At 33.9% G+C, this 25,137-nt stretch overlaps 2 protein-coding genes and 1 long non-coding RNA gene across 6 annotated transcripts in view; 1 reads left to right on the top strand and 2 right to left on the bottom strand.

The window, feature by feature from the left end:
* The window catches only part of LOC128669711 (uncharacterized), a 4,039-nt gene extending 2,095 nt beyond the window's left edge, over positions 1-1,944 (bottom strand). The window contains exons 1-2 of the long non-coding RNA XR_008404685.2: positions 649-1,944; positions 39-225 (exon numbers count right to left, since the gene is read on the bottom strand). This is a non-coding gene — a long non-coding RNA (uncharacterized LOC128669711). The remainder of the gene's footprint in view (positions 1-38; positions 226-648) is intronic.
* Positions 1-13,483, bottom strand: part of LOC128669673 (homocysteine S-methyltransferase-like) — a 16,994-nt gene extending 3,511 nt beyond the window's left edge. Inside the window, exons 1-5 of the mRNA XM_053744655.1 lie at positions 13,198-13,483; positions 8,619-8,808; positions 6,113-6,283; positions 5,379-5,479; positions 1,970-2,131 (exon numbers count right to left, since the gene is read on the bottom strand). Coding sequence (XP_053600630.1) covers positions 1,970-2,131; positions 5,379-5,479; positions 6,113-6,283; positions 8,619-8,793 — 609 coding nt within the window. The 5' untranslated portion in view covers positions 8,794-8,808; positions 13,198-13,483. The remainder of the gene's footprint in view (positions 1-1,969; positions 2,132-5,378; positions 5,480-6,112; positions 6,284-8,618; positions 8,809-13,197) is intronic.
* LOC128669678 (uncharacterized) lies at positions 9,684-25,137 on the top strand. 4 transcript variants are annotated; one of them, XM_053744668.2, is made up of 5 exons: positions 9,684-9,893; positions 18,570-18,688; positions 20,469-20,646; positions 22,790-22,961; positions 23,690-25,137. In XM_053744668.2, the coding sequence occupies exons 1-5, from the start codon at positions 9,717-9,719 to the stop codon at positions 23,917-23,919; spliced, it is 876 nt and encodes a 291-aa protein (XP_053600643.1). In that variant the 5' UTR covers positions 9,684-9,716; the 3' UTR covers positions 23,920-25,137. The 4 variants fall into 4 exon arrangements, with proteins under 4 accessions (XP_053600643.1, XP_053600673.1, XP_053600655.1 ...); XM_053744698.1 differs by having other exon boundaries at positions 9,850-9,893; positions 18,570-18,714; XM_053744680.2 differs by lacking the exon at positions 9,684-9,893 and adding an exon at positions 15,960-16,148 and having other exon boundaries at positions 18,570-18,714.

Below are 25,137 nucleotides of genomic sequence, written 5' to 3'. Positions count from 1 at the left end.
TTTTAATCCGTTTTACCTTAAAAAGTAAAAATGCTTACATTTGTATTTAAGTTTGGTACTTCCTCATTCTGTATATTTATCCAAGTTCTGTAAGTTTTCAAGTCCTGATTCAGCAATATACTAGTAGGTAATGTATGATGCTATCAGTAAGGATTGGCAAGTTATTGATACACACAGCATTTGATGATGCGATGATGCAGGGATGCTATCATCATGGATATTATGCTGTAAAAAAATATGAAATTATTATCCACACTATTAATAAAACATACACATCTTCGGGATATTTTATTAGTTAAGATTGGTAAAAACATAATGGTTAATCATAACAATTATTATCATCTTAACTGCAAACCAAAACTAGACTGATAACAATTGTGAAAAATATCTTAAAAATTCTAAGTCCTCTGGACTAACCCTTTCAGGGCACCCTTGTCTCCAGTAGCAAGCGGCGCGAATGGAACTTTGAATGAAGCGACCCGCCTCGCCCACTGGCGACAAGACACACTACGGGGCTTCCCTGCCGCTTTCGTGCTACCCGATCCGGCAGCCCTCTGCGATACCTTCTCTGATCGCGCCAATATTTGATGATTGTTCGACTGAACATTAAACTAACACGAACTAAATAAAAATTAAACATTCACATACCTTTGAACAAATTTATGTACATTTCAAGACCCCATAAGCGCAAATAGTCACTCATAGGATCAGCGGAGGTCTCGTCTTGACCGTCTGCCATTGCACTATTTATTACGAAAACACGTTTACTAAGTTTTTTTATATACATAATGTCGCTACAAATCTCCCGAAAACAATAGGAATGTGAAAATCAATTCGATTTGCCGCCTTCACCAGCCAAGCCACACAATAATGACCGAACGCAGAGAACGAGTTCTAACGTGAATCGCATATAACTTTAATGTACTGACTCGGACGCAGTGCTGCCAACAGTGCCAACTAGTTTTAACAATATTTTAATTAAATATTGTTAAACAGTTTTGTGATAATACTTACATTTTTATTTTAACTTCATACATTCGACATACCTAGGCAAATATTAATCAAATGATGATTTAATGGCTGCTAGAAAAGTTTACTACAAATAAATAAATTGATGAATGTCCAAATAATGACTTTGATTGTGTTATCTATAAATAAATTCATGACAATGTTTTAATCAACATTGTATTAAATTTAAGTACATATGTTCGGTTACCAGCTATGAAACAGTTTGTTCTTGCAGCTAAAGTAGTTTGACTGGTTTATTTTAATAAATAATAGCTAACATTTTGATTACTGATTATCAAGAACTGATTAGCTTATCTGGTTTGGGACATGCAGTTACATTGGTTTAGATAATTACAACCAAAGTTTGGTATCTATTAAAGAAATTTGCAAATAGCAAAACTGGTTCAGCTATTTCTTTTTTTCAGTGTAATTGAACCTGGATGATATGGGTAAGTAGATAGGTAGGTACTAACTTTATCAAATAATTTGATGACCATAAAATGTGAAGAAAACTGCCGTAAAAATATTTTATTTATCCATTAGGTACATATTTATTTATCATTTAATCGAATCAATTGCGAATTTTATACTAATATCATTTAATCAAAACAATCAAATAATCGAATCATTAATTAAAAATGGTCCCTACATTTTGCTGGAAGGTTGGTGGTCGGCCACTACCGTTAACATGCGTATGGTTTGAACTACGGTCGCTGACGTAAGTTCCAGTATAGCAATAGCATTATGTATTTAGTATATATGCGCTTATAATTTCTTACGCATAATCTTCTGGCATTGTAATTTTTTTTATAGTAATTTTTTTACAAGGAATTCTTAAATAGGAAAAATAATAAAATGGCGTCGAGTAAAATTGCAAGTGATAGAACGAAATGTATGTCGATCTGCTTTGTATAAAAATTTGAAAAATGAAATGCATAAAGAAGAAGACGCACAAACCAACCTTGCAACTGAAGGAGAGCCAGGCCTTCATCGCAGGGAACTCACGCAGCATGTCGCAGAGCATCTCGGCCTCCTCCTGGCAGGGGATCGTCTCCAGAGCCAACAAGTCCACGCCAGCTTCGATGAGTGCCTCGAATCGCGGGCGGTGCCATTCGCGCATCACCTTCAACCATGGATATAACTTTATATATTTAGCTTTGGGGGACGGCTTACCTAGGAATTTTGGGATAAAAGTACTCTACCTACCTATATATTTTATTCCATAATTTCTTTCAACATTTTTAGGACTAGTATTTTGTACGTCATTTATTAGTTGTAGAATTTGAACTACTTCGATAAAATTATACAACTTATAAATAAAATATAATAATTTCGAGAATAAAGAGTTATGTAATCTCCGCTTGGTTGATTGGTAGCTAGGTTTTATATGTAGGTTACTAAGTGGTTTAACTAACCCCATGTGAAAAGATAGCCTTTAAAAGTTCTATATAAATTATACCCATCTATAAATCTACAGCTTGTGTCTAATATTTTGTAAATCTCTCCAACATAGCAAGCAATGCAATGTAGCACGCTAAGTATTCATTTCACCTTAAGCACCTACCTACCCTACAAATTAACCGTAATTTGTGGTTTGCGGCAGAATATAAAGAATCTGCGGTATCGGACGGTATAGAATGGTCAGTCTGTTAATTTCTTTTCGAACTACACTATTAATCATGTACGCGACCATATAGAAATAAGAACCCTAGATCGATTCTACGTTTCTAAAAATCTATACTGGATAAAAATCTCTTATCCCCATATTTATTTGTAGGTATGTGAGCTGTTCCGTCTCTGGGACTCAAGTATGTCCATGTAATAAATGTGTTTAAAAGCTTATATGGCTGAACAAATATTTAGACTGTAGGTAGGCAACAGGCAGGTATTATATTTAATCAGGTTGAGCTCGCGATTTTACTGGTTCCTTTATCACCTGTGTTTTAGTGTTTCAATAAAAAATAGTGTTTAGTGGTGAGTAATTGACAATGTTTTACCTTCATTTCCTTAAAATTAATGTCTGGCATTTGGCTCTGGTGTAAAGCTAAAACGGGGTCACCGAATAAAGACATTGTTCCCAGTAGCCCAGTACGCGACGAGGGTCAATGGTCATATCGACGTTTTGGAATTACACCGCGGCTATTTACAATTTTTATCTCGATTTTATCCTTTGAGAATAAATAGATCGGTTACACACACTGTTACAATGTTATATTACTAGACTTTTTATTTATAAACCTTTTGTCAGCGACATCGCCCGCGTTTACTTCATGCGTCCGTCTCATAACTTATTATTGTCGTTAGTTATATCTCTGGTTCTAAGTAACGTATCGCGATGTAACCTATACGAGATTTTAAGTTAGACCATCAGTTAGGTATACAAATATGAAAACCACATCCAATTCCATCAAGTTCATTATGCGTGAATCGCGAACAAACATTATATAATAAATTGTTTTGGTTTAACAGACAGACAAAAAATTATATAATAAATTGTTTTGGCTTCTATTAGTCCCATAAAAATCACCATTTTTTTATGTCTCCTATATACAGACATAGCCCACTTACAGTTATATTATATATAAATATGTACTTATAGGTTGAATGTAAAATTTTTTCAACTCCTTTTTGTTATGAGAACTTTAAAGAAACGAGCACTCACTGCAAACATTTTCATCTCTATGATCTATTTAATTCTATCTTGTCTATAGTCTAGATTGGTACAGAGATAAAATAAATTGACGAATTCCAAACTTAAATCCTACCATTCGCGGTCCGCCGCTAAATTTAAGATTGTGGCAACGATAACAAACGAATTAATAAATTTTAATTAGTAACTACGTTATTTACCGCAAACTTTTCGGTGTACTCATCCCAATACATGTTGCAGACATGTTTTCCCAATATTTATTGTACCTACTTACCACTAAATAATATCTATAAACTAAGTCCTCTTTATGCCGTTATGTACACTTGGTACACCGGTCTTATTTAAAAGACACAATTAAATTTTTGTCACGTTGGAAACTTGAACTCCCGCAATGAAATAGATTTTCATCATAACTGAAAACCCGAACAAGTTGAATATAACGAACTCGGGAATGCGTGTATGTAATTGTTTGTCAAATTCATTTGTTCTAGGATTTGTTAATTAACTGTCCACCCCAATCAAGTTCTTTCGGTTCAGAAAAAAGACGAGAAATGGAGAGCGAGTTTTTCATATTGCCGATGTAAATTTTAATTTGCTGGCAACTTTACGGCCCTCTTTACGATTTAGCTGGCGCTTTCAACCTTTATTAGGTTATGCATTTACAGAGCGCGGGTTCCGTACAAGATATCGGAGCAATCGCAGTCCGTTTTTCACAAACAAATTATATTTACTTATCATAGAAAAAAAAAACAACATGTTATCATGTTTACCGGTCTTCTAAAAATATAACTTGATAAAGGTGATTATAAGTAGATGTTTTACAGACTCATTTAGTCCATTTAACGTCGGCGTTTTGTATTACAGATATTTTTTTTAACGGTTATTTCATTTCAGTGATAAATCAACCAATTACTTTTCTATGGCATTACATTATAAAAAACCACTAATGGTCCCTAGAATCTTACAGCGAAATGTACAATAATAAAAATACTCATTTAGAATTTATTGCTTTTAGTCAGAAAGCTCTTTTTACCTTTAACATTTAATAGAATCAATTCGATTCACCGAATTCCGTTCTAAAACCAACGATGTAGGAATAGAACTAATTAGGTAACTCTCTCAGCTCAGACCACCCAGTTGTTTATACACTTAAAAATAGGTGAGTGGTTTATATATATATATTTAAAAATAGGGCTCATACATTTTAGTAAATTCCGGGCATGGCCATTAGGCTCACGATAACCAGCTTACTATGATGTATGTGAGTTATAATGTGAGCAATCATTGCCGGAAACTATATTGTACGTAGATACCTATTCGTACGTACACTATTACGGAGAGCTTTATGGGTAGTCACGCATAGAACTCTCTGTCTGTAGTCAACTCAAACCCGCTACGCACGGGGTCAAATGATCAGTACTTTTTTCTCGCTGGCCTATTCTTACTTACATAAGTAGTTATAAGTTTTTAATGAATATAGATACCGAACACGTGCATTGATTAAAAATATTCATTTGTATATACCTTGAGTCACTGCTTTATATATACGATTTGGGGTGAAATTGAATTACGCTGTTTTATTTGTCAGAAAATAATATTTATAACACTTTTTTTTGAGTCGTTATGGCATTTTGTATATGTGAGACCAGTTTAAAACCCAGGTTAAGTAAGTACCTGATATAGGGAGTGTGTATATAAATACGATTTCAAATTATCTTACCTCGACTGATGTGGTATCAGCATAACTGCCGTCATATTCTGAGCCGTCGTGAAGGTGGGCACCGTAAGGACCCACAGACCCCACAATAAGCGGTCTGCGATCTAAAACAGTTTATAAAAAATGTTTCATAATCACAAATATTTATCTAAATAAAGAACATACGTAGTAGTTATATAGGTTAGGTACCCTCGCTATATATGCATGATCCCGGAACCAACCCAGAATAGATTTTCTACATATATTAGCACCTACCTAACTAACCAGCCTGGTAAATCTGTCGATTTTTGCCGGTTTGCTTAGTAAAAGCTATGTTTATAACTCAATAGAGAAAAAACAAACTGATACGACTTTGAACACAATTTTTTGTGTACAATAATTATTGTTTTTGCTCATCGTTTTTGTCTTGAGGACATGTACATACAAACTTTATCTACGGCATAACTTTAAACCCTTGCAGGGAGTAATTAATGCGTGCTTGCACCCGACCCTTAGGGATGCGGTGCGGACTCGACCATCTTTGTGTACACGAGAATGTGCGAATACTTCAAATAGTATATGGAACACTCATAAATTTGGTGCTGAATTGCTTTTTAGCACAGTTATAAAAGTATTAAAAAATACTTGTCTGAAGACATAATAAGGCCTCATATTGGATTGGTAAAGATACCTCAGTAATAAATAAATTCGTTTATTATATGTAGTATATTGGAAAGGCAACAATTACAAAAACGAACCATCTTGGACGTAGTCCTGATACTCGTCGAGATAGAGCGAGACAGCGCGCTTGGCCAGCTCCACCGCGCGCACGATGAGGTCGGTGCTCTGCTGGCGGTCCAGGCCCAGGTGCTCCATGAACCCCTCCACCGAAGCCTGGTAGGTGTTAGTTATGATCATGTCGGCCCCCGCTAGAAAACATCAATTTCGGGCCTCGTAATCCTGGTCACATTAATCATCGAAAGGAGAGGTAATGAAAACGAATGAATCCCAAGATTAATGCCTTTAAATGGCAAACCGATGTCATTCCTTTTAATAATTAAATCAACTGTGAAAGTTTATATTAGGAAACTAGCTCGATAAATATATTAGGAAACTTCCGCGTAGTTGACTACTATTATTGTGAGCAGGGTGCGGCAAAGAGGCGTAAACAATTAGTGTTATTAAAACTTAAGAGAAACACGAGCTCGAGTGTTCCGATAATAAGGAACCGAGTTCGTTAAAAGGCATCGCTGCCTGTCGAAGAAAATAATTATGTAATAAATAGAAGACGGGCGCAGGGGCTGCGAATGGAAACGTATTAGACAGACTAGGTGATTAATGGCAACGGGCGGCGTTGTGTGCTGGCCTCCCTGGTCTCTGCTTAGTATTACAGGCGGGTGCGCCCTGCCCTGGAGTATGCAAATGTGAGGTAGTTAGTAGACGCGGAGAAATAATGCCATCGCTTGCCAACTTGCTACTGCGTCAATCATAATAATCACAGCAGAATGGCCGAATTTTAACGCGTTGTTTGTATTCATGTGCATGCGAATTACCTGTTTACTTCAATTGCAAATGTTACTGATATTTTTTGTATCTATGTTTGTATTTTTTGATATTTCCTGTAAGTATTATTGTGGCCATAGAATAGACCTAAAGATTAACAATTCCAGGGACTATGCTGCCATTCTCATTTTATTTTTCACATCATGTTTCGTATAAGAGGAAGCAAAGCAAGGCAGTAGGCTTTTTCCTCCAGGGAGTTATTTGCTTGCAGACACTTTTCAGCTTTTCCTTATGAAAAGAAACGGTCCGTTTTGTGGCGAAGAAAGGCGCTTTCAGAGGACGATGACACGAGACGAGGTCGCACTCTCGCCGTCAGATACAAGAAAATGACGAGCTGAAAGCAATGGCAAAAGCGACCTAACGTGTAATCCGTCAAAACACGTATGTACACTCACGTAATGTTACATACATTAAACGTGCTCACTTCTGTCACTAGTTCGCCATGTACGCATTCGTTTGTGGTTCCTGTGTAAGTGTGTCTCGAAATTCATTCAAACTTCGCCTTTGGAATGGGGAACAAAGCAATTACTTTGCAGTTCAAAGGGGTAAGGTGCGTGACTTAGTAAACAGGCACCATCCATCACATTTCGCAGGATGTGTAGGATTGTAACTAGGTACACAGCTACTTCCCGAGATTAACAGAATATTTGAACTTCAGGGTACTGAGTCGAACTACGTTAACATTTCTAACACCAGTTTATCTATTCGTTATTAGATAACTTTTTGTTACTTTTACGTAAATAATACAAGTTTATTATTTGCATAATGAATATATACATGGGTACACGTGTCCGCGCCACCACTTATAGCACTTATTTTTTGAAGTTGGTTAAAAATAATGTAACCAACTCTTTTTATCACATTTTAATCACTTCAATCCTAAACTTCTCTTTCTTTTATCAAGTTTCACAAAAGATTTACAAATATACCTAAATAAATAATTTTGACCAAGGTTAAAACGTATAGCTAAATAATCGTAGATACTTTCTATATTAAGTTTCAAAGTACACACGTTTAGCACGAATGTTTGGCGAAGAAAAACATATCGTGCAAAAACCTGCACATTAGTTGATTATATTCAATACCTATGTGGAATAGAAGGCCAAGGAAAACCACTTGCGTTGTTGATATATCTTTCTAAATCGTGAAACTCTTTCAGAAGTCGTAGTCCCTTTAAGTTAGTACCCACAAACCTAAACCGAAACTAGCAGTTTAGAGCTCTTTATTTGTTCAGTGGTATGTATAGTTAGTTACATCACAAATCTTAGGTATAAATTTAAAAAAAACGCAGTAGACAGCATTATCTTGTATTTTATTTTCTGTCAATCGAGCAACCCTAAACCGTACTCAATAGGGATAATAGGCCTGGGAGACACCTTCCGCAGATCCAAAACGAAAGCAAGAAATTCTATTGTCCCTGGAGAGCTCTAGACCATCCAGGCATAAATATTCTCTGTGTCACATATGATGTAAATACAAAACATGAAAAACGTAATAAATTTAAAAGGAATATGATTTTGCAAGTGTAAATTGTGAATTCAGACAGACTTTCAAACTACAGAATAAAATAAACATGCACATTAAATAAATAAGTAAAAGTACAAAAGGTGGACTTAATGCTAAGGAATTTATTATTATCATTTTATCATAAGATTTCAATAAAGCACATTATTGAAATATTTATTTCGTAGTACTCCTCACCTCTGAGGAAGTCGAGATGTGTGTTGACAACCTCGTCAGGGTGGGTGTGGAGGAAGCGCGCGCTCCAGAGCGGGTCTCCGTCGATGACGTGGCCCACGTGGCACGACAGCTGCGTGGAGAAACCCCCGTCCAGCAACATTATATGTGGAGGCTCTGCCCCGCCCGTCGGAGTCATAATGCGCCTTTGTTACTGGAAACAATTATCACGTATAGCTAATCTTTCGCACTAGACTTACTAGTACCATAGCAGCGTTGACGCATTTGCATGTGAATGTGAGCATCTGTGTGCTTAGCTGCCAATTTGTTGCAAAATTGTAATGAGAAGGTACAAGTTTCTATTCAATAATTCAAAAACAAAATCTAAAGTATTTACTATTGAAAAAAATAAGGTACTTAAATCACACCGTCCACTATTATTATAAAGGCGAAAGTTTGTTTATTTGTTACTTCTTCACGCTCAAAGGTAGCGGTAGGGTACTTTTTATCCCGAAAGTACGCGATTCCCGATTTAATCAAAAAGTCTGATAATCAATGGCGCTTTAAAGTACTGTTTAAATTACTAAATGTGCATAGAAACGTAAGAATTTTTTATATATTTATACGCGTAACGCCTCACGGTTTCACACGGCTAACCTATACAAAAATATTTCCAAATTCATCAAAGTCGTATAAATACTTAACTAGTTATAAGGTATCGTGATTTACATACTGGATCTATTGAATGAAGCGAACTTACGAACACACAACTGAGCTAAAATCTTATCGTATACAAAATGATATTGCATTGAATAAATATTGCTTAGCAACCGATCAATAGATAAAATCGGTTAGGTAAAGTTATAGGGCGCATTCTAATGGATACGATTAAAAGTAAAAAACGTTATGTAGCAGTTTATTATTATTTGTTTTTCTAGAAAAGTAGAATTTAATTAATTATCAAAATTCGTAGAAATAACGCAGTTTATGATCTTTATGTATGTTTTACTAGTAGGTTTGTAACTTTGTTTTTCTGTATTCTGGACCTAAGTAAGAGTAACCCTAGTATTGAATGAATCCCTGCAATTCGGAAAATGATCACTTCATGGCGAACTTGTATACATGTATATATATAGTAGGTACATGCAATTCCTGGAATGTAAAGTACTTGGCAATGTTATTAGTTTTGAGCAGAACCTAAACACAGCTATAAATGCATCATATAATTTAGATTTCTATATTAAATTCAGTCAGACGGATGTGAGTTCATTAGTTCTTTCTAGGAAGTCGATATTTATGGTAAGAGATGAAAGTTATTGCTATTTTATTTTCCCCTGCCGTTTGGCCCCGTTTGTTTCCTTTTGTCGTTGTGTAGTTGGCCACAATGTCATTATTTCTGCAGAAATATTGAAATATACCCGTGTTTCCTCTCAAAGCGTAATGCGATCAATAGGTATCATTACAGTTCGGAAATGGAACGGAAGGAGGGGGAGAGGTTTCCACTGACAAAGCTTGCGACTATTAATTATTGTGCTTGTGAAGTCATTAATATAAAAACATTTAAATTTTTTGTTTTATCTAGAAGTTTTGTTCCTTCATTTGTGCTTGGTGCGTGTTGATCATACGCGTGATCATCAAGCATGTGTACGAGTTTTTAATTTATAACACACTAGCAGCGCCCCGGGGCTTCGCTCCCGTTGGAATTTCGGGATTAAAAGTACCCTATGTGTTATTCCAGGTTATTTTCTAACCGTGTACCAAATTTCATAACAATCGGTCCAGCAGATAATGCGTGTCCAGTATATAATATTAGTTGGGATAATATGTGTTAAATTATAAATTAACTAAAATGCATGTGCTGGCGGTTCTGTGATGTACCATATGCCAACTATTTAGGTAACCGAGATAAATATGTTCAACATTATTATTAAAATGTGTATAACTGGTAAAATTATATAAGAAAGAAAGAAAACATTTATTTGCCAAAAACATGAGTACAAATATACAAATTGATGTCGAAATGAATTAAACCTACATGTTTTACCGAATATAGGTATGCAAATATAAATAAATAAAGAGGAGCATGCTAAATAAATAAAGATTTATAATGTATACTAGCACTAAATTCTATCCGAGTCTATTATTAAAGAAATCATTTAAAGTAACTACATAATAACATTTATCAGTTAATAAAGACTTGAGGTGCTTTTCAAATAGATTTAAATTTAAGCTTTTATATTGATTTGGAATTTTGTTGTAAATTTTCGGTGCCATACATACTATGCTATTACCGAGTAAAGCAGTTTTTGATGGGTGCATGCATAATCGATAGATATTAACATCTACTCACTAAGTATGAAATGACAACACTTATTAATTTGTATGTATTTATTGGCCATTGACCTATGTAAATACCTTCTGAAATTAATTGCATTGCAAGTGCTATTAGATTAACAAGCGACTATCTACTTGTTATCAGAAAACAAATACCTATGATAATGGTACAGTGGTGACCACTGGTGGTGATACAATGAAACCGATCGTACCTACCTATAATATTTACATAAATTGCAATGTATTATTTGATCCGAAAATTTAATTAATCTTTTACCTTTTTTACAAATCTGAAGTGTTCTAAGCTTTTATATATTCAATGATTAGGCTCTCCACCGAACCGGTTTAAAAGCAAGTCACGTAAGGTCACAGTCAATTTATTTTTGTCTGTTTCTAGGTCCGGACGCAAATATTATCGGAAGGAATTTGTAAATCTATTCAATGTACTTAAATCTATTCGTTAGTTTATAGTTTATATACAGCTGAGTTTTTAGAAAGTGGTGTTTTTTGGACCGAAAGACAACAAACCTATTGGACAAAATAGTAGGATATACATAGCTCCAAAAAATTTTTAAAAAGTAATTAGTGAGATCATTAAGATTTGTTTATTTTTGCTTATTTGAATAATAATTTGGTCTCTGTCAAGAATACATGTGTTCTTTCGAACTTATAACTGATGATATTGTCGCTAGCTGTAGCCGTAATAAATCCTATCAGCTCGACAAAAGGGAGGTCATGCACTGATCCCACAGACTCTTATCTTATGCAAAACAATTACTATCACTGTCTCGACACAATCACTGAGTAGGTAAATTATTAATATTTACGATCTCGATTTTATTATAATTCAGTACTCTTAGTAATTAGTAAAAAGTGATTGTAACCGAGTAAAGGAAATTTAAAATAAAATGTTGATTAATAAAGCTTTGAGCTACCTAGCGGTACATATAGGTACGATGTATTTTTTTCCCACGTGTAAGTAAAATACACATAAATACATGACCTTGCATCTAAGAGGCCCCGAATATTATCTAGGTAACTAGACAAAGGTTACACTTTAGATTTTTAGATTACTATACCTCATTTTAAGATTAAAGATAAGCCATAAATAAGTATTATTTTTTGTCCACCAAAGTATTTAAAATTGTTTTTCCCGTTCGATTCCAGAATTTTTTAATCTCATTATTATTTTAAAATTTTTTGTTTAGTTCTTAAATACTGTTCTCTGCCACTTAAACAGATGTCGAAAAGTTCCAAATTATTCTGCGATGATATGAAAATGTGAAGGACATTGTAATTAAACATAAATCACAACTTGAAAAACTTGGGACCGTTGTAAAAGCGGTTGAGACATTTTGCAGCCGAAGAAATATCGTTTTCGGTGACAACAATATTTTAAGCGCCAAGACATCCACCTGAGCACGGCCGAGGGCGCCGAAATGAGTTATTGTGAACTCTGGCGGATACCACAGTGCGTGTAGCGCAGATTTAATCATCTAACACTTACTATTATTTAAATAATATAAAAATCTCATAAAATATATTAGTAGTATTAATTTCCATATTCATACTATATATTATTATATTTTATTTTATTATAAGATAAATTACTGAAGAAGCAGCTAATGTGAGAGAGTACCTAATTAGTACATCAGGTTCACAATCTGTATAAAAACGGTGAACGGATTCAGAATTAAATAATAAAAAAAACTTACTGTTGCTAGGATAAGTACAGTCAACAGGACATCAAGTTACCCTAAATGAACCTCTATGACTTGGTAATAGCGGCGAGTTTGCAATGAATTTGGATAGGTTGATGTGCTGTTACTGTACCTAAGTCAATTTGTCATTATTGTATTTATCACTCGGCCCAGAACTTATTCAAAATATAAAGTCGGGGATAATATATATTTCATATATTTATACAAATGATATCTACGTTATTCTTGGAAGTACATTGACCTTCTCGTCTTTAACATTTTTAAAACGACGCGTTTCCTAGATTTTAGCTTCTTGTGTAGCTCAGCTGTGTGGGTGTCGAAGGTTATTTTTATTCACACAAACTATTTTTATTGTTAATAGGTATGTTCCGTATGTTTCATACGTTAGTATTTTATAAAATTTAATGTACTTACCTAATCACATTGTTATTAAATATAGAGTTAATTCCATCTGAATGAAATCAACAATAAATATTCATAAAAAATATAATAAGTATTATAACCTTAATATTTTTTTATTATATTCAGTTATAACTTTTGCAACTTACTTTGATTTTCCTTATAAACTTGTAGGCTTCAATGTTTATCTTGTGTTATTTAAGAATAATTTTAATACTAAACAAGTGTTCACTACTATAACCGACGATCAACAAAATCGACGCGTAAATATGAACTATCAAACACGCGCGTATCGCCAGCCGCGTCGTGGCGCCGCCACGCACAATGGTACTGATCTAAAATTAACTGGAAAAATACACCGATATATGAAAAAAAACTCGAATATATTTTAACCAGATGGCGTATAAACGACCAATCTGACGGCTAGATTAAGACTGAGTAAATGTTTGCTGCTGTGAATAAATTAAAGTGCTGTTGATGTATTACATTATCATAAATGAATAAATAAATAAATTATGTATAAATAGAGGTTCGAATATTGCAAGTTATCATCGTTCTTATCATGTTCTAAATTACATTTGTTTAGTCAGCGTGTTCTTAAATATGTGATTACCCCATAGATAAAAGAAACCCACCATAGATAAAAGAATACCCAGTTAGATAATCACTTATGGACTCCAACCGTAGCTATAATTTTCTTTACTAAGCGTACTTTTTGTTTATCTATTTTTGTTTATATTTGTTTCGTACCGGTTTTCTTGTTGATGAAAGTTTTAAAGTTGATTCTAAGTCTGCAAAATATCATAACTAATATTTAGTTCTTAAAGTACAATATCATCACCATAACGCAGATCCCAAGGTGGATTTTTTTTTGGTTGTATCTATTCAGATTTTTGTCCACCGGGTGGCCAATGGCGATTGGTTGACGAAGTGTTCGGGACTCAGCACGTAGATATTAATAGAGTTATCATACAGAGCAACGTACTTACTAGCAGTCACTTCAGTACACACACAAGGCCCTGACGATTCCGGTGATAATGCGCTATTTATTTGCGTTACGACATCTAAATGTAATCCAATGTCAGTGTCCAGATTATCTGACATGTTTAGTATAGTAATATTGTGTTCGGAATTTATATCTAAAACTTTTTGAAATCTTATATTACAATTTTTATATCACCATTATAGTCTAGGTCCAAATTATAAGTATAAATAATATTAGCTTAGACAGAGATTTTGCTGGTTTCCTATTTTTTTAAGAAAGTTTACTAAAACTATAGAATTACAAATAAAGAAATATTGTAATGATATTTTTTGTTGAATAAAAGCTGAATTGCCTCTTACGAAGCTGTAGAAATAAAATAGTTATAATAAAATAAAGTAGAAAACTAAATAGTTGTTTTTCATTATTATAATTCTAGAAAACTGAGTAGGTACGCGGCGCATTGCAAGCTAACAATTAAGTAATTGCTCAAAAGATTTTTGAATTAATAATTTAAAAATATTTTAATATTCTTCTCTTTTATCGTATACTCATTTAACATAATAATAATAACTAATATTAAAAAAATATTTCTTATTCTTATAAACTTTTGTTTGTTGCTCTCTTTTATAACTTACATAAATATAATGATTTGTTTATTCGTAAATGTAATGCAATTGTTAATGATCATTTAAACGCATTTACTTAAGCTGTAATGACTTGTACTTAACAAAGTGACGACAAGTGATTTACGGGTCATCTGCCATATAGCCCTGATTTGGCACCTAACGACTTTTTTAAATTCCAACCGTGAAGTATAAATTACATGGACATCGATTTTCAACCCAAGAAAGCAGGCAATTTATTTTATTCCGGACACATAAATATCAGCCTATGTATTGTTAGTCATTATAAAACTATTCCTAACTAATATTATAAGTAGTTTGTTACATATTCACACTTTATTTATTCAATCAAATTCCTTGAAATTTTGCATTTTTTAATCAATACTACTATTTAATACAAAAATTTACTCCAATTTATTACCTACTTCTATAAAAATATTTCACACTAGTATGTTGAACCAAATATATGAAAGTTCATTAAAACCGGATGAAATGAAAATTAAATTCTTACAGTCACTCAAAGTAATTATAATTTGCAAATATATTCCCAAGTCCCTCACGACACGCCGGAACCGCGGCCTAAAATGAGACATTTTTTGATAAAAAATATATGTACCTTCGCGGTTCAGATATATAAGATATTTATTTAGCAGTAACACGAAGTAATATACCTACACATGTGACCCCAGTAAACCCAGATCATTCTATTTCATACGGTCCATCACGGTCCACCACGGTTCCATCGGTGATATTGCGGAACTTAGTCAAGTTTTCGAAAGGTTTTCGAATGGATCGAAAGAGTACAGTTGTTCATAAGAACACTTGCTTGGCCTCACTGCATTTTAGATGCTTGAAACAATTTGCTAGATAAAGCCTTAGTTTTATTTTCTTAAATAAAACTAAGACTGGTGTATAAATCCTCATTCCAATGTCATCGGAAAATATCACTATAGGATAGCGAAAGATAAACAAGACAAAATGTATTGATGGTCTACGGACAATAGTCAAGTGTCTAAGAGATTATTTAGTGTTGTTATAGAGTAGAGTCTACACAATAACAATAAAAATATCCTTTACAACATAGACCAACTAAGGCAATTTATTTTGTACATAATGTACCCATTAGCATTAATGTAGATGTAGTCCACTCGTGGTCGTCGGCGGCCGCATATAACTTAATCGTAAGTGCGAGTCGTCCCTATGCAGATAACTCGGCCGTCTACCGCACCCTTATCGGTCATTCACCAACCCGCACATTCGAAAATCAAGTGAGAAGGAAAAAACTGTGTGGTCGCTGTCTCGGTAATATTATGGCTTGGCACGTTCTCAACTCTTCAGTGCAACATTTTCCGACACGACGACCTAATTTTAGATATCTTTAACTTATCAATATTTGAGTGTACATTCTTCAGTAGTGTGGTGGTACTAGTATTTAGCGCTCATTCCTAGTTGTCATGAGTGTTGGGATGGTTGCCAAGCCAAGATCGCTGAGGTATCTGCTATATAAAATCAGTAATACATTATTTGTATTTTGATTTTATTACACTTTTCGAACGTGGATCCACGTAGTTCCTTCCATCCATTAGTTCCTTATGATTTTGTTTAAAAAAAAATAACGATCGAGATATTCGGCAATACAAAACGCGTTGAAAATATTTAGCTATACCTAGTAGTGCAATAGTGGTTGCTACTAGGATGATACGTTAAATAATAATTGACCATAAATCACTTATTCTGAATATTATGGAATATTTTGTTAAAACCCCGTATCCTTTTTTTTGTGAACAATCTTTACAGTACTTTTTGTTTGTTACACTAGTCAGTTTTGACTTTAAATTTAACCTGTGCCGAAAAACGCAAAGGAGGCCATTTTGTCTAAGCGTCGGCGGCGCGCAGGTTAAAGTCAACATCAAAGTTGACTGGTGCAAATCACACTAAGAAGCGGAAAGTGTAGCAAGTTTCGCAAGTTTCTTACATCAGTTTGTCATCACGCAGCTGGGATTTGTTTCTAAGGTCTTCGTGACTGACAGCTTACGCGTGAACCCACTGATGAAGGTCAACTTAATCAGAGTAAAGTCACTTTTCCAAATGGTAAACTATTAATAACACGACATAACTAATTCTCAAATATTTTTACATTCTTGTCTTCCCAATACTGTATGTATATCTCTGCATATTTAGGAATAAATAGTTTTGCTAGTTATATGAGACTTGTTGCATTGTGCCTGAATTATTTATTTATATGGTACCCAGGTTGCAGGGCATAAAGCATTTAACCTGGCAATTCTCAAGCCAAATCACAATGGCCGTCTCATGCAAGTCAATTACGTCTATCTGCCGCCTAGTTAGTTATCCGATGCCTCAGATACAATATGAATTTGGTAGGAGCAAGTTACAGTTTGCCTGAACTATTAAACACGATTATTTCGTGTAGAAATTGAATTAAAATTCAATTCTGTTACCCGAGCGCGAGCGATAGTGGCTTGGACAGACACAAGATATGAATTTGGACGGCCTCTCTTGTTTTATCAATTTATTCGCTTTGGTACTTAGCTTACGTGTTCATACATTTTTTTTTACTTTTGATTCTTTTCGAACCTCTTGTCTCAGTTTATTATTTCATTGGTTTGTAATACATGTAGATTTGCAACTTTGTAACTACAAAGTTTGAGAAACTCTCAAATTGGTATATTGTAACAGGTAATCAACTAATATTTATTAGTCAATGAGAACTAAGTATATCGCATATTAATAAATTCAATAAAAAAAATGCGATTTATAATATACTCGGTACATTTAACTAATACATATAAATAGTTATAATCATTCTTAATGTGGCAGCTTTCATACCGAATGTTATATATTTTTAGGTCTTCGGCTATTGACCAAAAATTTCTTTGCTAAAAATACCGCAGCTAAAACTAAAAATACTGCAGCTAGGCAATCCAATTTCATTAGTTAAACAATGGAATTGGACAGAAATCGCTGCAGGAACCAATTGGAAAAGTATGGTTATGAGGTGCTCTAGATCCGTAAGTTGGTAAATCTGTTGAATAATATAATTTTATTTAGTAGAATGACTGTGTTAGTAATCCCCGGGCTATGCACACGTGTTCACGGGTGTGCAAGGTGCATCCGCCTACTGTGCCAGGTGGGCTGCAGTAAAACGTGAATCACTACCGTTTACGTGTAACGACTGTAGGTACATTCTCGTTATATTATAGGCTTTTTTATACCAAACTTTAATTACATTTGCAGGCAACAATACTAAAGCGCTTAAAAAAGCAATTGTCTCGTATGTCAGAATTAATACAGTGCTGATTCAATGAAAACAGTTTATTACCTATCTAAAAAATAAAATATGAATTATATTTTATCATATTTAGATACTGACGCTAGAGTGGCGCTGTTGTTGATTTTTATTTTTCCTAACACCGAACTAGTAACATTAATGTAAAAGCATTTTTCTTTTTCGTTGATTTACTTATACACATAGTCATTAAACTAAAGACTGACACATGTTCTCAGAAACGGAATAAGCAACAGACGGAAAAAATGGAATGAGAATCGAAGCCGTTTTCGATTTTGGAAACGATGGAGTTTATAATTAAAAAGAGATGCCGGCCCCGATAGCCGCTATGACTGGCGTTCATTAAGTTCTGCCCTCTTCGGGTGATTAACCGGATAATATACTCTAGTCCATTTCCAAACTTCGAACTCGTTTAGACAAACATTTTATCTGTTATTGCTTTATTTCTTACTTGATATCTATATCTAAATATATATATATATATATATATATATGCGGATTTTTCATATATATATATATATATATATGAAAAATCCGCAATTTTGTACTTCGGTATATAAATTCAGTCTCATCGTAACCACACAATATGTTATTTGGATTTAGGTAGGTGTGAGGAAGGCGCCAAGCTCCCAGCGCTCCACCGCGACGCCGGCATGCTTTACGACCTGCAGCCGAGAAGGAATCTCCGATGCGAATTGCGCAGAACCCATTCACCTCCACAGGTGATAAATACAAGAATAAAGGACGGGTGAAGTATTATTCTTTCCTCGCATAGGTAACGTTGTACCTTCCTTAGGTCAATGTTGCCTCATAAACGCCTATTATTATATACTCACTACTTAGACTAACTTGTCATAATGCATATTAATACATGCATATAATATGATATATTAACTCCACACTTAACCTAGAAACACATTTAAATGGTCTCTGCTCTGATCTCATGGAAAACAAAGACGTACATTGTCAATAGAATTTACAACTTGCTAATAAAAGGCACATCGTATATTTCCATTGACTGAATTTCCCCAAAAACAACTGTCACGTAAATCGCTTGAAGTACTAGAAGCGACCCCTTCCCCTTACTCCTGCAGCTTTTACCGCGCGTCCCTTAATTTTATTACCCTTCTTTCAGAAAGCGAATACTTTAGTTTTTTATACTTGAAACGTGCCTTTTAATTTTAGTTATGATTTCTGGAAATAACCCATTTAAAATTGATAAGATAGTGAATGTTATCATATCTAGGTTCCATTTATTTAATAGATCAAATTAGCTTTTCTGAATTCTGGAGAATATTTTAGCGCATTGCAGTAGGCTGCTTTAAGTAACTATTTTAGTATATCAACCAGTATAGTTGCATTATTAGATGTCTGTAAGCAATATTTTAGAAGAGATAACAACAAATAAATATTTGCATTTCATTCGACGTCCGTTATACACCAAGTCACAGGACGTACTCGCAATTACAGTCAATATTGAATTAAGTATATTGTGAATTATTATGCCAAATTACAAATACAATAACGGATACGCCTATGGCAATAACAATAAATATACTCAAAGTAATAAAACAGTAAAGTTTCAATTAATTTAAAACCGAAGAACTTATTTATGTAGAAATAAATTTTCATTGTTTTAGAATGTATGTTTTAATATATATATAATGATGATAATGATGACGTAATGTATCGTACATTACGTTACTGGACCAACGCTCTAAGAGATTATATAATAAAATTAAATATATTAGGATTTCAAACTTGTTCAATTACAAGATCTTTATTGAACACTGATAAATATAATATATAGTAAAGTTGTTTTTGTAATCAAAATAATCGTTGCATTAAACTAATTGGTTAATTAATCGACATTGCAATTCCCACTTACAATAGCTTGTATAACAGACAGATGCTAATTGCTCACATTAATCATTTATCTTGAACGGTACATTGATTTATTAATATCTTAGCTGTAACCCATTAGTCCACAAGCAGTGAATGTGCTTAAGCCCACTAGGCCCAGATTAAATGTGCCGTGAGACTTAACAGCACTATGTTGTGGGTGAAATGGTATTAGGTATGTGTGTAGGTAGTATTAGGCTAAAAGAGTGAAGATAAAGACCAAGGTTTTTAGGGTGATATTATATATATATATATATATAAAGGTAGGTACTTAGGCAGAAAATAGCGTAATTCTGTCCTACTGCTATTGCGCAGTTTTACAAACCCTTATAAAGTAATATGCTACGAAAATAAGAATGAATAAATATTCTGTTCGAAATCTTATAAATGGGTACAATACTTTGTAGTAGGTACTTTTACTGAAATTTCCATAAGAACATCGGAATAATATTTAAGAAAATCCATTATTTTTTGCTACCGACTGTACCAAGCAGTTCAGTACGTATAAATACAGTGGACTCGTAAACAAACGAGTGAAATTACCGACCGAAAGCAAAAGATGTTTACGTGGATTTGGATATTTGAAATTGTTTTGTTCAGTGCGGCAGTGGGCCCCGGCGGCGGCTCCCGCTACGATGGCGTTACTACCTGCGAAGAATTCGAGCAGGGGGCGCACTTCAACCCGTATGAAGTTGTCGACAGTATGTGGAAAATTTTCTACGTTTGGGCGAACACTACGGAAATATATCCAATTGTATTTTCTTTGCCCATGAAGAAGGTATGTTGGGTTTTCATTCTATTTATATTTCCTAAATAGTTTGCCTTCGATTGTACTATCAAACTCTCAAATGTTTACTTTTCGTGTATGGTTCGTTGTAGTAAGTAGAAGTAAGAGTTATCAACAACTATAATTTAGATATCAATAAACTCTCAAAGACTGTATAAAACGATACTATGGGTAGATATATATTTTAGGTATATAAACTTAATTATGAAACAAGGATTTTAAAAACAATAAAGATTTTATTTTAATAGACAGGCCAAAAGCAATTTGATTTTGATGAGACTTGTACTTTTAATAAAATACCCATAACCGAGTACCAGAGCAATCGTTATAATTGGAGTAAGTACCCTCGAAGAGCTGTCTCGAGTTAAATTCGTCGAAAAAAGAAATCAAAACTTATGAAATTGTCTGTCGTGTACCTGTCTAAAGTTTGGAATACTCGGGTAGAGTTAGCGCGATAAAGTCTTTATCACTAACCTGGTAAGAACTCTACATTTGAAGAGTTCACAGTTGAGTAATACCAATAAATAAATCAGCACACACCTCTTAACTGATGATAAAATGGAAAGTTTTAGAATGGATTTATTTAAAACTAGCTTTTGCCCGCGGCTTCGCCCGCGTGAATTTCATAGTAAAATCTCGGTCATTCTTTGAGAAAATGATGAAGAGTATGTTTTCCAATTTTCAGCTTTTTGTCTTAAAATTTTTATTAAGTCCCATATAATCTTTCACCCCCCTTTTAAAAGGGCTGAGGATTAATCTGAAACACTTATTGGTTGTACATGGTTACACAATTTAAAATATTTTCTATGCTATTTAAATCTAAGTGACTGCTTCCCTGCGTTACCGGGCAGGCTGCCGTGTCACAAAGATAAACTGGAAAGGAAATGAATAAGCACTCAAAATAACATAAGCCCGAAGGCATATTCTATACATAAATGGGAGTTTTAACGAATACCTTCCGTCGTCATCGAAACTTAGCCCAAACTGTTTCCGCCTTCACCACGTGGAGGTACTCCCAGCTTATGTTATAATAGTATAGGGTAAATATAAGATTAATTTTATTACAGAACTTCCGTTTCAGAAAAGTTCGAAATCTTTTATTTTAATACGCCAACCATTACTGGTCCTCAAATTGAACAATTTCTGCGCTATGTTAATAGCTATGTTAAAAATACTCATTAGGCTAATCAACTTTTGTTAAGGCGTTTTTGTTATATCTGTTTCATTCAAATCCGTCCAGTAGATCAAGAGTCAAACAAACTTTTTTTTTAAATTCTTATTCTATTACTGATTCCCTATCGATCTCAATTTTTTTTTTATTTAATTATCTTCAATGTACAGAAACACTTCTTTTACTGTTTTATTATTATATATGTATTGATTGATGATAAAATATAAAATCAAAACAGCCTCCGTAAAGAATGGATATCCATTAGTTTACAGTAGTTCTGCAGATCCAAATATCGTAGTAGAGACTGACTACATAATATGTACGTACGTACTAATGGTACATACTCGTAATATATTTTTGTTATGATAAAATATACATAAAATTAACATATCATTATATCAAAGCGAATCAATTTCCAAATTAGGTATTTAGAATGTATCCGAGTTGGAATTAATAAGTTTCATTCTAACACTATTTTTAATTTCGAATATGTGAAAAGTAAAATTGTAGTTTTTTATAAAATATTTTTTGTTGTCGAAAAGAATTTAAAAAAATATTTAATTGTAAAATCTAAACATGTAGTTGGCGGATGTTAATGTGAATTCCACAACACATGTTTCCATGATCGTCTTATCTCTGTGATACGAGTATCTCGTATGGCGACAATGTAAATCCGGAGCGCTGCGTTTACGATATGAAATCAACAATAAAAGAGGCCCTTTTCCTCTTCGTGTGTTGCATTTCAGGAAAGCTATATATTGTATAACTTGAAATCTTTAAATAAAATAATATATACGAAAAACAACTTCAACTTTAGAACGATTTGAAAGATTCCATATTTTGCAAAGGAACACTTCCCGTTGTCGTAGATCCACACAGGTAATAAATCGAAGTACATAATATTCTCAATTAATAAGTATTTACTTTTTTAAATATTTTTCAATTTTTAATATTATTTTACAGAAAGTAGACAATTTCAAGTTAATCATCGAGGCAGCGGAGCCGTACTTCGAGGTGGAGTGGCAGCGAGCCACCATTTTCATGATGCCGCGGCCGGGGCTCATGATCCTCTTCCTATACGCCGGCACGCCCGGCGCTTTCAGAGCTATTATAAAGCAAGATCGTGTTACCAATGGTAATTAAAAAAAATATTTAAATTCTGTCTATTTTCTAAAAAGGATACTATGACTTGAACTGCACCGGACAAGGCAAAGCTCTGAAAGCACGATCGAGGACGAATACAAGAAAATGGGCTTAACTAGTTCTGACATCCTAGGTGATTACTCTAATGCTAAGAATAAGAACCGTCTGTTTGTCCATTTAGCCATGAAGCGAGGCAGTAAAGGTGGGACCATATTGTTCCCCGGCCGAGCTCTTGCTCTCTCGAGCGCCATTTCCGCCTCTAACTTTCCTGCCTGACTTGAGTCGTAATGATAATAAACAGGTCGCATTTCAAACATTTTTTTCAACCTTGCACAGGCACCCAGCTAATGACCGTAACAGTTTTACTCGTTAAACACTTCGCACCTGTATATTTTGTAGCTAATGTTAGGAGAGCAACTGCAAATATAAGTACTTAGAAGGAAATTGCATTTTCAAGTTTTTATTACATTTATGATTCAAGTTTTGCTAACATCATGTCTCGCTATACGTGAGTGGCTTAATTGCACTAGTTACGTAACTAGTACGTACATTTACCGGCACACACTCATACAATATATGTTAACATATGGCAGAGCTCATAGTTAAATATACACTTAATTTTAAAGAACTTTAACGTATTTTTTTATTAGCAAATTTTAATCGACAATCCTCATGAAATGTGGACACACAAACTAATCATACAGGTAATTAATATTTCAGTAAAGCCAAATCCACTGCCGTTGATCAAGCTGGCAGACATCCGCATGAAGATGGTGGGTCGCGTGATCGGCATGGTGTGCTGCGAGGACCTCACGGCGTACGCCTTCGTCAGGATGGACGAGATGCCCGAAACAGAAGCAGAGTGCGAGAAGTTAGCTAACAAGATCGGTTTCAAGGGACCCGACGCACGTTCCTATTTGGAAATCAATAGAATTCGAAAAGAACTGTGAATAATATTTTGATTATTATATAGAGAATCTTCCTCGATTGTGTCAAGGAAATTCTTACCTTTCTTACTTTTTTTCATTTTGTACTTATTTCATGGACCATGAAAATATGGAAAATGTGTAAAAATGTTTCACAAACGAAAGTGAACGCTTTCATATATCAAAGTTTATGATATGACGTTAATTCCGCCGAGTAAATCCCTGAAGATATAAAAATGTACAGACGTTTATTGCTCTTTTATACAAAATCCTCAACTAATTTCTGTATTCTTATACAAATTGCTTATAACCCATAATAAACCAAGCAAAATAGTTGAAATTTTCCCATACGACTCAGGCAAATTGCTTATTACCTTCGTAGCAGTCTACTTTCGTAGACAGTTCTACGCGATTCGTAGACGCTACGATGTTCGTAGCACTATAACACTACTCATGACAATTTTATTATATTTTGTTTGAACACCCTAATCGCCTTGAAATTATGACATTCAAGATACAGGGAGTTGCAATGTTATACCTATATCCTAACGGATTCGTCAGGGTCTGTTTCGAATGGGAGATTTTCGTTAGCATTTTATCATTTTGCAATTTTACCCATCTTTTGTCGTTATTTACACACATGGATTTGGTAAGTACTTCGTGAGTAAAAGAAATACTCTGTAGAGCTAACCTGACTTATTTTATCTATGAAAGCCATGGATTTAGTAAGTACTTGGAGTACCTACTAATTCCATGTTTACACAGTAAGTCAGTCACGTAAGAAAAATTAAAACAAAAATATGTCCCAATAACTTAAAATTGTGGATTTAATAAGTAGGTACTTATTCATGTTTTATATAAGTAAATAGACGTTGCCATTTACTTGTCACGTTGACTGTTTTAAAAAATTACCGTTTGTCTTCATAGATTTCTGAATATAGTAGTACCATGGATTTATTAAGTTCTTCATGAGTAGTAGTACCTAGTATGATATTTTTGTTTTATTGATTTATATATAGATAATATAATATATCTATCTTAAAAACAATATTGTGTATACATTTAACGTTAAGTCATATATGATGTCTAATAACCATATCCAGTAGATGCCCTTCTTCTCCATGCCGTGCTGCAAATGTCTTGTTGGTTATTCAAACTGTATTCAGCTTTATTATATTTTATACAATTTAGATGTACAGATTTTTATAGTTGAGTGAATTCACGACATATTAAATTGTTACA

Source organism: Plodia interpunctella, chromosome 1 (assembly GCF_027563975.2).
Source record: "Plodia interpunctella isolate USDA-ARS_2022_Savannah chromosome 1, ilPloInte3.2, whole genome shotgun sequence".
NCBI classification, from domain to species: Eukaryota; Metazoa; Arthropoda; class Insecta; order Lepidoptera; family Pyralidae; genus Plodia; species Plodia interpunctella.
This window is presented reverse-complemented; position numbering and strand designations above follow the sequence as displayed.

Bases quoted from the DNA above. Each gene is read 5' to 3' on its own strand.
- LOC128669678 (XM_053744668.2), top strand. From the start codon at position 9,717: ATGTATATATATAGTAGGTACATGCAATTCCTGGAATGTAAAGTACTT. The intron at 18,689-20,468 runs GTGATAAATACA...TGTTTTGTTCAG, and splicing joins GAACCCATTCACCTCCACAG to TGCGGCAGTGGGCCCCGGCG. The intron at 22,962-23,689 runs GTAATTAAAAAA...TTAATATTTCAG, and splicing joins GCAAGATCGTGTTACCAATG to TAAAGCCAAATCCACTGCCG.